This window comes from Lactuca sativa, chromosome 6, assembly GCF_002870075.4.
Source record: "Lactuca sativa cultivar Salinas chromosome 6, Lsat_Salinas_v11, whole genome shotgun sequence".
NCBI lineage: Eukaryota > Viridiplantae > Streptophyta > Magnoliopsida > Asterales > Asteraceae > Lactuca > Lactuca sativa.
The window spans coordinates 174681617-174699326 of record NC_056628.2 but is presented as its reverse complement, the minus strand read 5'-3'; the positions used below and the strand labels follow the sequence as shown (position 1 = coordinate 174699326).

Below are 17710 nucleotides of genomic sequence, written 5' to 3'. Positions count from 1 at the left end.
AAAAATAAATATATGAGTGTGGTTGACAGCCATCGTAAATGAGTAAACGAGTACAAGTTGAAATTACAGAATGTTTAATACTAGATTGAAAAAAGGCGTGTAGATTTCAAGATGAATCATATTTTATTAGTTTTGTTCAAGATAAACACATTAAAAAATATACTAAGATTATATTACCAATAGAATAATATCTCTCATATATTAATGGTTTAAGATATTTGAGGTATTAAATCCATTTTTGGTGGTTTTTAAACATTCTATTTTTTTTTTTTTTTTTAATTTGCGAGAATAATTGTTACATATATTTTTATATACACCGATTTATTCTTTAGATGGTTGGATACAGTATAATTTTCTAAATCATAAATTATTGTATATACCATAAACTCTAATGTGTCGATCAAACTTTTAAATTTTATTTGATTTAACAACAACAACAACAACAACAACAACAACAATAATAATAATAATAGTAATAATAAGGCTTTGGTTCAAATGAATTTACTTCTCACGGATAACAACCTTCAAGATTAGTATTTAACCCTTTTGACGTATAAGATCGTTTATAAATAGGAGAATTTCGTATATATCCTTATTAAGTTTCAAAATATCATATTTAGCCAACCTAGAATTTAAATAACATATTTAGCATCTTAACTTTTAAAATATCATATATACCAAAGAAAAATTAACATTTTCTAAATATTTTTTTAATTTGTTATTTTTTAATCATATTAATTTATCAAAAAAAAGCTAATTAACAATATTGTTTGAAACATCCAATTTTCACAAACAATTTTCATTTTTAATTAAGATAACACACCATTTTCATAAAACTCAAGTTAAGTAACCTTATTTGTTCGAAAATACAATTGATTGGAAATAAGAGTAATGTAATAAATGCGGAATCTCAAATACTGTTGATGACTGTGTATAATCACGTTTTCGCATTACCATGATCACCAGTGGTACCTGAAAAACATTTAATCCATAACTATAAGTTAAAGCTTAGTGAGTTCCCCCAAAATACCACACACCACAATATACATACAATGCATGCACACATACGAGCCTTCAGTCTGACTAGACCGTCTCACGAGGCATACAATACACTTGGACCACTCTCTTGGCCCTTTAGTCTACAACTGGTCCCCCTCCAATGCCTACAACATACAGTTAGTCTGCACCTGGCCTACAACACATTTGTTGGCCCACCCGGGTATCTTAACCAACCGCACAAAACATGATCACCTAACCCACCACCCGATATGTCGACATATAAATCAAAAAAGAAAACAAACAAAAACAAAAACACATGCAACTATCTACACTGGTCTACATGTCTAACAACTCACTACCGCATACCAAGCCTCATACATTACTCTACGTCACCACTGTCAGATCATTAATGATTGCATAGCTATATTTAATCAAAGGTGAGATAGAGAGTCGAATAGGTGATCTTACTCTAGAGCCATAACTAAACAAGGAACAAACAAGAAAGCCAATATCAAGAGTTCTCAGGTTATCCGACATGACTACATACAACCTCTATGACACTCAAATAGACGATCATCAACCCCTGGTCTTCTAACCAGCATACCACTCCTCTTATATCCTAACATACAAGGATATATATTTTAACACATGCTATAGTGAGGAAACTCACCTGAATTGAGGACCCAAGGAGCTCAACAACACACTCACTCCCTACGTTGATCGTCCCTACGAACCAAGTAGCAACAATGAAAGATAGATCCTTAATCAATAACCTAATTCCTTCAAGTTTAACCTAAGGTTAATGTTGAGAGAAAAACTTTGAAAACTACTTGAACAAACACCAGTACAAGATAATAAGTTGCGGAATAAATTAATCTCAATGATCTTGTTAGCTCAACAATAATAAGTTAGAAATGTTAGACTGCGGAAATGTAAAGGAAATATAAATGACAGCAAGCTATATCAAGTAGACACCAAGTTGATTCATGACAAGGATTGCATGCAAACACATGTTAAGAAATGTCATAAAATTAAAGTGAAGATGGACTTCGGAATATCAACTAAGATAGAATGGAGATGAATGATCTTTGTATTTTGATAATAATTCAGAAAGATCATGAAAGGTGTGTTATACATGAAGTGGGATCCTCTATTTATAGAGTCCCAAAAAGTTACATTTGAAATAAACAAATACTATTCTACTGACTTCAGTGACCATGCAAGGTTCACTGGACAAAACTAAGCAAACGCGCTAAGTCAGGTAAAGTAACTTGAAGGTCTTCATCATCGTCTTTGCGGTAGTTGTTGCGGTTGCGGTTCAAAAAAAGGCTTTCACCAACTTCGGTGGTTAACTTCTTCTTCGGTAGCAGCAACAATCCAGACTATGTTTCCTTAGCTAAATAGGGTCACTTTTTGTATTAACAATTCCCCCAAAGTGACCTCTTAGCTATCTTTCTTCACCTGTTCAACTTGAGGAACCGGATGAGAATCCACCAGAATTTTCTGACTTCGAACAACCATTGAATTCTCCTTGTTATCTCAAATTTGACTTCATCTGTAGTGTGTTTTGATTTTTATACTGAAGCCAACGTGATGTCAAGTTGTTTCTTAGTGAGTCTATGGATTGCGGGTACTAGGATGAAGTTTTTGGGACCATCTTGAGCTCTTTTGTATACAACTCCTAACTCTAGGTAGTTGGTTGCTCCAAGTGACATTTCTTGAAACCCGTTAGTGTATGTTGGTACAGGCTCAAATTCAGGAAAGTCAAATTACTTGGCAAGGACTAGATGAATTTCTGCATTAATCTTTCCAAAATAGCAAATTAGTGCCTTCAGAAAGTCACAAGCTCTTTCATAAGCAACCTTCATCTTTGGACACTTCTCAGCTTTGATCTGAAACACTTGAGCTATGAAGAGTATTTCCTCAGGATTCATATTCACAAAATTTTCTTGAGTTCAAATGTATTCATCTCCTCTTCTGGTCAAGGTATACTAATAGAACTCAGCCTTCATAAACTTTCTCACTTTGTAGTTTTTGACCCAATCTGGTCTATCATTAGACCATATTTTTTCGAACTCGGAGCAATGCTTGGTGTGGAAGAGGTTTAGGTGCTCAAATTCCATTAGAAGTCTCTTTTCATCTGGAAGACTTGAATAAAAAGATTGAAATACCAAAAAGAACTTAGAGTTTGGGGAGTCGGGAATGTCCCAGTTGCCGTTTGAGGGAGGTTCAACGTAAGTGAGAATTGGCCTGTAGTCATCATCCAATAACCTGTGGCTAGGGTTTACCCAACAGTTGACTAAGTATTCATCCATCATTGTATCAAAGCCACGAGCTCTCCAAATCAGCTCAGCAAACTTTGGTGCCCTCCAATCACGTTTTCTTTGAGCCGTGGCAGGAGAGTCATTAGAGTGTTCAGATGACATCTTAAGGGCTAGGTTCTTGAAGTACGGGGGAGTTTGTTGAGGAGAGCCTTGAGAAGTTGATTTTTGTGGGGACTTTTGCAGTGAAGATCTTAGAGTTAGTGGTTTGTTGTGCTCTTCGGTAGGAGAAGGTTGAATTCATGGAGGTGTTTGATGTTGATGAGCCAAATGGATCTTCGATTATGAAAGGTCTTGTTCTTGATGAATTGTTGGAGTGCTTTTGTCACACCCCCAAATCGGAACAGCGGAAACGTTCGGGGGCGGAGGACGTCATGTATAGTATCACAACAATTGTATTATAGTAATCAAAACAACAACACCCACTGTATTGAAAACATAGTTTTTACATTGTATTCAAAACATTGTTGATTTAACATTTAAAACTATAGAAAAAGTTTAGACGTAATATTATTATGCCCCGTCTTCGTAATGCCTGAGAGGATACATGTGTACTAACCTTCCTGAGAATACAAGTGGTTTGAAAAAGTGTCAACATTAAAGTTGGTGACTTCATAAGTATTTTTTGGAAAAGATATATTCTTTGTTCTTCGAAAATGTTCGTGTGTTCTTCCAAAAAATCCTATATTTTCTTAGTAAAATGGAATGTAATCTTAGTACTTTGAATCCAAAAAGTATAAGTTTCTTTATATTTATAATTTGTGATTCGAGGTTCTGATTCATAGAATTGGTATGAACTGTACTGTTACCTCCTATGATTACTTAGTGTATACAAGTTATATAAAATTAAAATCGAACGGACAGTCGATTGGGTGATTCTGCCTTAAGCCCACAACCAAACAAGGAACATAAAGAAAAGCGTAAATCACACATTCCACTGTCTATCGAATTTTCATTATATAGAATCCTAACGTATACATTAAGTGATCATAGACTTTAGTAATAAGAATACTTGATATAAGGTATTCTGAACTTCTGTTTGTACCATATCGATAAATAGTATAAAGTTTTTCTTTTCATGTAATTGCGTGTAAATCTAGAACTTATGTACTAGCAAAATAATGTAATATAGTTTTATATTTAAATAAAACCTTTGAAAGTATACTTGCTTTGAAATCTAAATGTAAGGTTAATAATGAATTAATATTATTTGATAATATATTACTCATAAGTATGTCGTTGTTTTCTTTTTGTGATTTTTTATAACCATACTAACCTAGTCGGCCTGATTACAATGTTTTTCAGGCGTCGAAACGTTAAAGACATTTGTCATCCCAGGCCTGTCGACCTGACTGTAGCTAGCAGTCGGGATGTGGTATTGTCAGTCCCAAATAGATCTATACACAAATATCTCGCTCTCCATATAAGAGACTCTGGTTATAAAATCAGGACTTTTACCAATACTTAGATAAGTACATGAGAACATCTCACAAAATGCTTCAGCGTTTTTACGAATAATAACTGAAAACCCTTTTTGTTCATATGTTATCTGAAAACCTTTTCTATTCATCTATTATCTGAAATCCCTTTATGCTTATATGTAAACTTGTACTTTGTAAAATAGATCATTTGTTCCATAAACTATACCTATTATAGTTTATAAGTTTGTTTTCGTGTTATAACCTGAATCTTGTAAAAATAGTATTTTTGTTCCGTAAACTATACCTATTATAGTTTATAAGTTTGTTTCCGTGTTGGTGTGAAAACCGTTGCGTCTTAACGTGTTTTGTAAATCGATTGTAAATTTAATAGTAACAATATTTTTCATATTTAGTAAATTTCATGTTTAATTTCTTATTAACGGTAAGAAAACATAATCAGAAGTTTATATTTTTAAACACAAGATTTCTTGTGTTTTACTTGTATCTTCCTCCAAAAACAATTTCAAAATCCTGAAAACGCATGGGTATGAACACACATCTTGTGCGCGTTTTTGGTTGGGTACAACTTGGTCACGATGAATTCCAGGGTTAGAACAAGTGTTAACTAACGTACACTAATAATATTATACACATAATATTATATGTGGATTAGTTGAATTTACATCTTAAATGTTTGCAAAAGATTAAACTAATTCATAGTCCTTACTAATCTACTGAACATTTTGAAATGCAAATACGAGGTGTTCTTGAATATACCTTGAAGATATGAAGTTTAACTGGGTAACTGTTTTGATGGTTTGATGATTCACAGGATTTCCTTATGAGTTTTGAGAGCATTTTTACATAACTTAAGAGTGAAGAATTGGAAATGGTAAGGGTGTTTTCGGTTGAAATATATATATATATATATATATATATATATATATATATATATATATATATATATATATATATATATGGGATGGTAATGTTTAAGTTGGAATATGTAACTTATCTTCTTGGAATGTGTATCACCGCCTATATGACTTAATATCTAGATGTTTTAAGGATGTTTACGGCCAAAATAAATGAGTTCACTCTAATTATGAAAAGGTTTACGGTCCTAATGGGCTTGGTTATTCATTTTTTGGTTCAAGTTCAACCGTGAACACCCCAGGAATCCATTAAATGTATCCGTGAACTACATTTGTAATTAATTCAAAAAAAAAACATAAACCCCTTTAATGCATTAATTTCAAACCGTAAACCCCCATTTGGAATTGATTTCTTAGTGAAAACTCATTTAGTGGTTATATTTATGTTTTAAACCCTTAATCCTTTAACTTATGTTTATTTATAACACTCTAATTTAGCTTAAGTTTTCAATCCATACCTCTTTGTTAACTCTTTAAACAAGATCTAAGGCTATAGATGATAAAATGCAACCACGATTGCATTGAAGTTTCACTTGAGCCTAACGATATTTTGAAAGGTTTCATTAAACTCCGTCTTCAGCTGTTCACAAATTTGTTGATTGTTGGGATCTCCTTGTTGAAAAGTAGTTGATAAATCTCCTTTGTAAGTCGGAGGATTTCATCAACACTCGAGTCTGCTGTGTGTGAACATCGTAACCCATTGATTATGTTTTGTAGAACCGCAAGCGCTGATTCGTAAGCGGTGTGGGTTTCTCCAACGAGTTTCTTGGAATGACTAGCTTTCTTTTTAAGACTTTGATTGAGGTCATTCTTCAGATCAATTACCTCCTTGACATGTGTTTCGGCTGTTGACATGAACTCCTTGTGATCTGCAGTTCCGCGGTTGTTAAGATCCCTGATTCCCATTTCAAGTTGAATAAGAATTCGTTGAGCATTCAACCTTTCTCTTGTTTCTAACACTTTTATTCTTTCAACCAATGATTGTGGTGTTGGGACTTTAGTGTTCTGCGGTGCTTGAGGGGATACCGTAGTAAGAATCTAATCAACCTTAGCTTGTAAGCTGAGGAATTCTTTCCTGGAGACCATAATTTTCTTCTTCTTCTTTTGTTTTGTCTTAGAGGTGGAGTGTTGGGATCCACTTGATTCTTCATCATCTAGCACAATTATGAAGTCATCTAAGGGAAGGGGTTGCTGAACATCATCAAAGTTCTCTTCATCAAGCCCAAACATAGGAGTTGAGCTTATTTCAATGGCAGATTCATCGTCGTTTGAATCGTGATCTTCTGCATTTGGAGGGAACTTTGAGGTGTCAACAATATTCTCCAGTTGATGAGCATTTTGAACAGTTGCCTCCATGGTAGACATCCATTTTTGAATGGAAAGAATGTCATGAACCGTTTTGACATTGTTGATGAAATCAACCCAATATTTTGCTAAGGTCTGAATGGCTTCTACCTTCTGCTATTGTTGTTGCACTTGTTACACATTTTGTGCTTGCACAACCCTCTTAAATGCCTCAAACATCCTCATTCGAGACTCGGTACTTGGACGGTATCGACTCCAAGAATCATCAGATAAGTATCCATCAAATCCTAGTCTCACCGAGGTGTCCCTCAGGTTCGCAGTTCCTTGCACATTGGTGTTCCCCACGCCTAGACCACTTCATCGTAATGTCGATGGAATAGGATTTCTAGAGCTTCCTTGGTCTCCTTGACCTAAATTCAAGTATCGCATCGGCTCAGTTCTGGCAAGGGCTAAGAAAGAATTGCCCTGCTATGCAACTGGTGTCTGGAGTGTTTGTGAGACACAAAGTAGAATGGAGTTTAACTCCTTAGGATCAAAACCGTGCAACCTTTATGCCTTGGAGACCTTAGGGAGACTCGATACAATTGGATCCAATTGGGTTCCAATTGGGGGCAAGTCTCCATTATGTGATGAAACAGATACAGTTGTTGTATTTGAGTGGTGAGATTGGGTCTTAGAGGGTGAGTCTGTGGTGACTCGAATAGCTACCAGAGTCTGTTGAAAGACTCCGGTATGTGCCATGGTACGCATTTGGCTATGACTGGGAGGTAACTCGAGTTTCTTTCTCTTAAGCACATCTTGTGATTCGGAAGGATCACTTTGGTGTTCATCAAACACGTTCACAAGAATGTCATGAACTGCAGCCGTAGAAGTAGGCTATGTGGTTTTAGCTTTTCTTTTCTTCAAGGGAGAAACTCCCTTTTTGACAATGTTCTTGGGAGTTTTTCTATACACAACAAGAGACTTGACTCCTTTGGGTTTTGGTTTAGGATGTTGGTCTGCGGTAGGCTGGGGTCCTGTGTTGCAGTGGGCTGATTGGGTCTAGGTGGGGAAGATTGATATGGGGTAATATCACTCGTAGCCATGATGCGGTTAGCCACCTCTACCGTAGTGAGTCAAATGGACTCTAAGATATACATGGGGAGTCTACAGATAGGACCGAAAAGAGTTTGATCTTTGGAAGAAGTATACCTTTTGAGATCGCGGGTTTAAAACAAATTAGTTTCGTTGGCCATGCTAATGTTAGCCTCCTTGTGAAGATTGAAAATGTTGTTGGATTAGTGTCTAAGTCCATAACTATGATTGGTATGTACTTGACCCGATTTGGCATGGTCCATTTGCGTTGCACTTCACCGGAACGATTTATATGGATAGTCTTTTGAGAATAGTATGTTTATGATTTATATTAGTAAATTATAAGTTCTAATATATTAACATGGAATCATATTATTTAATTAGTATTGATCAAGAATTAATTTAGAATTAATTTAGTGATCAAAAGGAACTAATTAAATATGGACTCTTATATATATATATATATATATATATATATATATATATATATATATATATATATATATATATATATATATATATATATATCATGGGCCAAGTTCATTTAGGTTGGGATAAGATTTCATGGATAGTCCATGGATTTTTTAACCCATGGATCCTATGGAAATGAAAGGTCATGGGTATTAGGTTTTACATGAATGCAACCCTAATCCTCCATACTATATAAAGAGGTCTTTAGCACATGAAATGGCACTAATGTGTAAGGATACAAGAGTGGGCCGATTTCTAGTGTGCTTACTATTCTCTCAAGTTTTCCAATGTGTTTTTGGTGATTTGTGATACCACTTGAGGCTTCCACACTATTGAGGCTAAGCTCTTAAAGTTCAAGACTTTAAGCTACATCAAAAGGTATGTCATCAAACTAGGCTTTTGTAGTATAGTTGCTTCATATTATGCTAGTTAGGATGAAACATTGGAATATCATATATTTGCATGTATAATAGAGAAAACATAGATCCAAGGTTTACAGGGTTGTATGTACACCATAGGAGTGTTAGAATGCTCAAAACCCTTCAAATGCACATAGACTAGAAATGAGCAAAGGTGAGCTCTGTCACACCCTCATTTGGATCATCTTTGGGAATGTATTGTAAGATATAATCCCACAAAATTTTCCCATAATTCACTACATTTATGGTGTAGATAGCAGCGAGGAGCTTATGAGAGATCTGCTAGAGAGTAGACTATGCATAGAGAGAGTAGAGTACTTGAGACTTGGGATCCTAGGATGAGGACTTGGGGTGAATACTGATGCGGTGTGGGCAGTAGTATTAGGCCCGTACTACCTAAGGCACCGGATCAGTGCGCAGCCCAAGTAAGAATCCTTAAGGTACTAGGGAGCGAGTAGGAATGGGATATCGAGTGTGTGTACACTCGAGCGAGTCTCTGATATTTTGTGTTGTATTTCAGAGAGACATCATGGTTGGGACACGCCACACACCGAAGAGCAATGGTGTTAGTGATGAGGAGATCCGCAGGTTGATTCATGAGGAGGTGGTGCTGCCATCCGGGCCGAGATACCAGAGATGTTTGGGTCTATCAAGACCCGCCTGATCGAGACTTTTGACGAGCGTTACACTGCTCTTACTGATGTTGATGTTTCTGCGGCCACTGCATTAGTCGCTGCTGCGAGGCCACAGGGGGTGACTCATTGCTGTAATGACAGTTCAACAACATGAAGCCACCCGAGTTTGATGGGACGCAGGATCTGATCGCTACGATGAGATGGATTTCTAATATTGAGGAATGCTTCTATACGTGTTCTTTTCCAGAGCATCTGAGAGTTCAGTTCGCATTGAACTAGCTTCGCTTGGGAGCGAAGGACTGGTGGAAGCTTTTGACAGCGCACTATTCTTCTGCAGAGCTTGTCGTGGTGACCTGGGAGAGGTTCACCGCTATGTTTCGTGATGAGTACGTTCCTCCGGTGGAAAGGGAACGTTTGGCCCAAGAGTTCTTGACCCTCAAGCAGGGTACCAAGTCTGTTACAGTGATCACCAGGATGTTCCATGAGAGGGCATTGTCCTGTCTTGAGCACGTGTCTTCCGAGCAGGCCCGCATGAGTCGATATTTGAGCATTTTAAGGAGAGACATCTGCGAGTTCATGGCGAACTCGTCGTACCGGACATTTGCCGAGCTTCAGGCAAATGCCCGGAAAAGGGAGATTGAGCTCGAGACCCTGGCCAGGGAGGAGGCGGAGTCTCAGGGGAGGGATCGGCAACCGACACAGTCCCAGCCAGCAGCCAAGCGAGCCAAGCCCGCCGATTCGAGATCAGGGAAACAAAAGGGCCGCACTTGTGGCAAGTGCGACAAGAGTCATGAGGGGTTCTATAGAGCAGGGTCTTGCTACAAGTGTGTCAAGGAGGGGCACATGGCCAAGGATTGCCCCAAGGGTTTACACTCTATTTTCACTGCAACCAGACCGAACACCGGAAGGCCGAGTGTCTATAGTTGTGAGGTCAACACATGGAGCATCATAGGGATCTGCCCCTGCTACCGTACGAGCTACGGAGAGTCGGCCAGTGAAGGCCGAGGCAACAAAGGCTCGCGGGAGAGCCTTCCAGTTGACAGCGGAAGAGCTCCGCGCATGGTCCGATGTTGTGGCTGGTATGTATTCTTTCATCTATTTATTTTGAGTTTGTGGTGTTATGCTTATATTATGATATGCGTATGTACATTTTTTGTGAGTTATGTATCTGCTTTGGTGTTATTTGATTCGGGTGCAAGTCCGTCTTTTGTGTTGTTAGCCTTTAGTCAGCACATCAGTATCTGTTGAGAGGCGTTGAGTTGACCTTTGCAAGTTTCCATAGCTGACGAGAGAGCGGTGTATGCCACTGATGTGATTCGAGAATGTGTACTCGAGATCTTCGGCGTTGAGTTTCCGATTGATTTGGTCCCGATTGTGATGGGAGATGTCTGTGCCATCGTGGGCATGGACTGGTTGAGTAGATTTGGAGCGGTTATCGACTGCGAGCGACAGCTGGTGACCATACGAGACCCTAGTAGGGGAGCTCTTACGGTTTACGGCGAGGGTACCCATTCTGGGTCAACATTTGGTTCGGCCGCTTGAGCGAGGCAGAGTCTACAGCACGGTTGTAGCGTGTTTGTGGCTTATGTGGTGGATATGAGAGTAGGTGCAGAGAGACCGAGGTCGGTCGATGAGGTCCCGATAGTGCGTGAGTTCCCGGATGTTTTCCCTGATGAGTTGTCCGGTGTGCCTCCTGAGAGGCAGGTGCAGTTCCGTATTGATTTGGTTCCGAGGGCAGCGCCTATCACCAAGGCACCCTATCGCATTGCGCCACCAGAGATACAGGAGTTATCCTCACAACTTCAAGAGCTGCTGGGAAAGGGGTTTATACGGCCGAGCAGCTTGCCATGGGGAGCACCGATCCTTTTTGTCAAGAAGAAAGATGGTTCCCACCGGATGTGCATTGATTACCGGGAGTTGAACAGCCTAACGGTCAAGAACCGTTACCCCTTACCGAGGATCAACGATTTGTTCGATCAGTTGTAGGGAGCGTCTTGGTTCTCCAAGATTGATTTGAGGTCTGGATATCATCGTATGAGAGTGCGTGATGAGGATATCCCGAAGATAGCGTTCAGGACTCATTATGGGCATTACGAGTTCGTGGTGATGCCTTTCGAGCTCACCAATGCACCGGCGGCATTCATGGATCTCATGAACAGGGTGTGTAGGCCGATGTTGGATAGTTCGGTGATCGTGTTCATTGATGATATATCGGTGTATTCGAGATCTAGAGAACAGAATGAGGAGCATTTGAGGGAGATCCTCGAAGTTCTAAGGTCGGAGAGGCTTTACGCCAAATTCTCCAAGTGCGAAATCTGGTTACAAGAGGTCCATTTCCTAGGACACCTCGTCAACCAGAATGGGATATTGGTCGATCCGGCCAAGATTGAGGCGGTGATGAGTTGGGAGGTGCCGAGATCCCCTTCAGAGATCAGGAGTTTTTTGGGGTTGGCCGATTATTCTCGGAGATTTATCAAGGCTTTCTCTAGGATTGTTGTTCCTCTCACCAGGCTGACCCGGAAGGGCGTGGCTTTCAGTTGGGGCCTGGAGTATTAGGCCTCATTCGAGAAACTTCGCCAGAGATTATGCGAACCCCAACGTTAGCCCTTTCGGAAGGGATGGAGGATTTTGTGGTATATTGTGACGCATCGATATCGGGACTGGGTGCGGTGCTGATGCAAAGAGGGCATGTGATAGCATACGCATCAAGGCAACTGAAGCCTCATGAGACGAGGTATCATACTCACGATCTGGAGTTGGGGGCTGTGGTGTTCGCCCTCAAGATCTGGCGTCACTATTTGTATGGGGTTCGGTGTACCATATACACGGACCACAAGAGCTTAAAGTATCTGATGCATCAGCGCAACCTGAACATGCGCCAGAGGAGATGGTTGGACATGGTAAATGATTATGAGTGTGAGATCCTGTACCACCCGGGCAAGGCTAACATGGTAGCCGATGCCTTGAGTCGTAGGGCAGAGAGTGCCCCGATACGGGATGTTTGTATGAGGTTGACAGTGATGACTCCAGTGTTGGACACCATTCGGGAGGCCCAGGTAGAGGCCATGAGACCGGAGAACCGCAAGAGAGAGCGGGTGATAGGGCAAGTATATGAGTTCATTACCGATAGCCAAGGGCTTATGACCTTCCAGGTCCAGATTTGGGTTCCATTTCAGGGTGGGGCACGTACCATTTTGATGGAGGAGGTGCACAGGTTGAGGTTTTCGATCCATCCCGAGGCCACTAAGATGTATTTGGACCTGAAGAGTGATTATTGGTGGCCCTGTATGAAGAGGGATGTGGCGTGGTTTGTAGAGAGGTGCTTGACCTGTCGCAGGGTTAAGGCCGAGCACCAGTGTCCACATGGCAAGTTGTAGCCACTTGAGGTTCCCCAGTGGAAGTAGGAACATATTTCCATGGATTTTATCACCAAATTGCCGAGGACTGCGAGAGGTATCGATGCAATTTGGGTGACCGTTGACCGGCTGACAAAAAGCGCTTATTTTCTTTCTATTAGTGAGAGCTCTTCCGCGAAGAGGCTGGCAAAGGTGTATGTGAGGGAGGTGGTATCGCGACATGGTGTACCGATCTCAATTTTGTCGTATTGAGATGTGCGTTTCACTTCCAGGTTCTGGAAGAAGTTCTATGAGGAGTTAGGTACTAGGCTGCATTTCAGCACCGCTTACCACCCACAGACGGACGGACAGAGTGAGCGGACGATCCAAATGCTCGAGGACATGCTTCAGGCATGTGTGTTAGACTTCGGAGGGAGTTGGGACACGCTTTTGCTATTGGCTGAGTTTTCCTATAACAACAGTCACCATTCGAGCATTGGTATGCCTCCCTTCGAGTTGTTGTATAGGAGGAGGTTTCGGACTCCCATCTTTTGGGGAGAGGTAGGGCAGTGAGTGATGGGTAGCACTGAGATAGTGCTTCAGACGACAAAGCAGATTCAGCAGGTTAGACAAAGGTTGTTGACGGCTTAGAGTTGCCACAAGATTTATGCGGATAGGCGACGATCCGAGCTTGAGTTCCAGGTGGGAGACCTCGTGGTCCTAAAAGTTTCTCCTTGGAAGGGAGTGATTCGATTCAGGAAGAGGGGCAAGTTGGGGCCCCGATATATTGGGCCGTTTAGAGTGATCGCGAGGGTGGGTAGGGTAGCATACCGTTTGGATCTACCTGCAGAGTTGAGCCAGATTCATGATACCTTCCACGTGGCTAAGCTGAGGAAGTTTAGAGCCGACGAGTCGACAGTGGTGCCGTTGGAGGATATCCAGGTGGACGCGAGTCTGAATTATGTTGAGAGACCGATCGCGATCTTGGACTGGAAGGTCAAGGTTCTACGAAACAAGGAGGTGCCTCTGGTTTTGGTCCAGTGGCAACATCGAAAGGGGTTTGAGCTGACTTGGGAGCCGGAGTTAAAGATGCTAGAGCAGCATCCGGAGTTGTTTTCGGCATGAGACTTCGAGGGCGAATTCTGGTTCTAGTGGGGGAGAATTGTAACATCCCGAAATTCAGGTAAAGCTATTTAACCCTTCTCTTTTGTCAAGTTGTCAAGATTAGCCCTTGAGTGGAAATTGTAGCAATTGAGTACGCTGGGCGTACTAGAGAATACGTTGCGCGTACTCATGCGCCTAATTTGGATGCGGACTCGCCTAGGTACGCAGGGTGTACCCAGGCTTACGTTGGGCGTAGCGGGCCCAGATGCAAACCCTAATATTTCGCTTGTGCACTATATAAGGAATGCTAAGGCTTTATCCTCAACCACCATATCAGAGAGTGAAAACCTAAGAGAGCATTTTCTTCGTCCTAAAGCTTGTGTGTGAGTGTTTTGAGCTAAAAGTGCCTTTGTGTGTTAGTGAAGAAAAAGGAGAGGAGCTTGTGGAGGCTAGGGCTTGAAGTGCAAGTTTGGATCTAAGTTCTTCAAAGGGAGGAGCTCCATCTAGAGGTATAAAGCTCAAAACTTTCCTCTTTATTTTGGTTTGGTGTTGCATTGACCATTTCTAGGGTTAAAGTCCCAAAGGTGGAGACTTTATGAGCATAAGGAACTCCATGGACATAGATCTGTCCCATTTCAGTGATATGTGTTGTAGATCCATAAAAAGCCCAACTTGGTCGTTGTTATGGGGTCATGCTTGATTTATGAGCTTTTCTAGGGTTGGAAATGGAATGTTATGGGTGTTGGTGACTATTACAGCCATGCAAAGGCTTAAAGTCACCAACTTTATGGATCAAGAGGCTTAGGGATGGTCAGATCTGAAAGTTGGACGTTTGTCTTAAATGTTTAAGACCCAAAAAGCTAAGGAGTCTGAAACTGGGAGTTACGCGGGGCGTAATCCTAGTACGCGCAGCGTAGGGGGTCGTGTTCCTCGTTTCTATGAGGTCGCTGGGTACGCCCAACGAACAGGTTTGGTACGCGCTATGTAACTCGGAGAGTTGATTTTTGTTGACTTTTAGGGTTTGGTCAACGTTAGGGTCTTTGAGCCATAAGAGGGGTAAAATGGTCTTTTACCCTACTGAGAGTGCTAAGAGAGGGAATAATTATAGCCTTGAGAGTTGTATTGACTAGAGTGCTTATTCCATGTGATTAGGCTGAGGCTAGACCAGTTTTTACCGAGTTCGAGATTACCGAGTTACCCGAGGTGAGTATTCTCACTATACTTTACCTAGAGTGGTAATTAGAGTATATGACAGAGTATCTTGTATGTTATTTGTGTGATTGTGGTGCACTGCATTATTTCTATGTGATTCATGACATGTATGTGCGAGAGTTTACAGAGTTAGAGACGTAAGGTTCACAGGGTTAGAACCGGAAGGTTCACAGAGTTAGGACCAGAGGGTCCACAGAGTTAGGACCGGAGGGTCTACAGAGTTATAGCCTCGAGTGGCTATTATGTGTTATATGTGGTATTTTGGGGAACTCACCAAGCATTTACGTTTACAGTGTTGTGTTATGTGTTTCAAGTACCAGTGAGGATCGCGGGAAGGCGCCGACATGATCAGTACACACATGAGGAGTTTTTATATATTATGATCTTGGGATGTGTTACTATGGATTGATATGTGATACAATGACATTTTATAAAATCTATGAATGAAAGTATGTTTTTGAAATTGTGAAAAATTGTTTGAAATTTTGGGCATTACAAACAAAACTTCGTTCCACCCCACTATCAAATATGATGCATGCTTACGAGTTGTTAAGTAGGAACATACCAGTGACAACGGATGGGTCCTGCATTGCTTCACTCTGACCCATTGTCAGCACTCTCCCTGCTGCTCCTGCCCCTTGATTGCTCGTGTCGGGGCAGTTTCGCCTGAAATGCCTGGTTTTCCCACATCCGTAACAGGTATAGGTGGCGCCAACATTGTTGTTGTTGTTGTTGTTGTTGTTTGTCATTTGGTTCTGTTGAAGCTAAGTCCTACAATACTTTGACGTATGGCCCTTCCGGTTACACCATGTGCAACTCATCTCTCTACACTCCCCGTGATGGTGGAAGTTGCATTTGCCACACTTGGGGAGATTTCCCGAGCACTGCTTGGGAGCATTTGGCATGGATAAGGCTGGAGCATGTGGTGTGGTGGTAGCTTGTGTTGCAGCATGGAAGGACACCGTTTGTTGCTTCATAGACGATTCTGAGTTTTGCTTTCCCTTTCGCTTGTTGTTTTTCCCCTTCTTGCTCTCTTCTTCCTTCTTAACCTCCGCTTCCACTGTTTTGGCACCCTTCTTATTGCCACGATCATACAGTTTCTTGACAACTCTCTTGGCGTTGTCAAAAGTCTTAGGGTTGGCTGCAATGGCATTCCCTTGGATAGGTGCAATCAATCCCCAGATAAACCTCTCAATATTTTTCCCCTCTGAGGTGATCATTCTGGGACACATAAGAGATAGCTCACTAAACTTGGATATGTATGCGTCGATATTGGAGTTTTGAATCGTGAGGTTCCACAACTCTTGTTCCATCTTCTGAATCTCGCCTCTAGGACAATATTCTGCTAACATCATCTCCTTCAGCTCTTCCCAGGGCATCACGTTCACCACCGGGAGTGTCATGGCCTCTACGTGGCCATTTCACCAGGAGAGGGCTTGGTCCATGAACGTGCACGCTACAAACTTGACCTTACACTCATCCAGACACCCACAGATTTCGAAGACTGATTCTACTTTCTTGATCCATTGCTTCAGGGCTATTACGCCTCCTGTCCCATTGAAGGTCTGAGGTTTGGCGTTGGTGAACTCCTTGTATGTGCATGGTCATGCGGCTCCGTGGTTTGTCGCCTTATTTGTGCTTCCGGCTCCCTGACCGTTGCCTTCTCCATTGTTTCCATTGCGAATCTGAGAAAGTGCTGTAGTGACCGCAACGGACACTGCATCCTGGAATGCAACCAAGTTTATCTTAGGTGGGGTCGATCTTGCATTGTTTCCACGATTGGGTCTTTAGGGCATCTTTCTGTCATGTAATGGAAAGATGTTGAGTGCCTATTGTTCCACGAGTTTGGGATCCTATAGACTAGGCATCTAGCATTTGTGTTTAAGTAATTTCATGCACTAACATAAAACAAGGAATATAAAACACATAGCAGATGACAACATCATGATAAAACATAAAGCATTTTCATTAATACTAATAGTTTTGATACATGAAAATTTTCCAGAAGGCATACAGTACAATGAAGTAACATAAAATCCGGCAACATGACGACCCTATAAGTAGTGTGATCACTTAAAGATAGAGTCGATAGTACATTGCATAGATCACATAGACATAATACTAACGATAGATATGGCTGGTCCTAGTCATGGTGGGATGTGACAGGGGGTGGTGCTGAGGAAGTGGATGCTCCCTAAAGGCGAGAAACCTATCGCTCCGTGTCTCAAAGTCGAGCCTCCCACCTCACCTGCCTCATTTGGAATTCCCGGATAACCTCTCGCATATCCTGCTCTGCCCGTGCAACTCTTGCTCGCATCTGGTGCATCTGGTCGGCGGTGCTCTGAGCCAGATCGCCAGTATCCCTCAATCGTCTCACCACGACTGTAAGTGCTCAATTAGCCGGTCCTTCCTCCCTCAAGTCATAGAACTCACGTGCCATGCCAAACGGGGGCTGTTGTCCCTATTTCCTGCTCCACCT

At 41.3% G+C, this 17710-nt stretch overlaps 1 protein-coding gene across 1 annotated transcript; it reads right to left on the bottom strand.

Annotated features, from left to right (window-relative positions):
* Window positions 1-15995: 15995 nt before the first annotated feature.
* LOC111890578 (uncharacterized) lies at window positions 15996-16634 on the bottom strand. The gene has a single exon (XM_023886683.1). It carries the CDS (start codon window positions 16632-16634, stop codon window positions 15996-15998), a length of 639 nt encoding a protein of 212 aa, XP_023742451.1.
* Between the last annotated feature and the right edge of the window lie 1076 nt (window positions 16635-17710).

Excerpts from the sequence above, each read along its gene's own strand:
- LOC111890578 (XM_023886683.1), bottom strand. The coding sequence starts at position 16,634 with ATGACACTCCCGGTGGTGAACGTGATGCCCTGGGAAGAGCTGAAGGAG.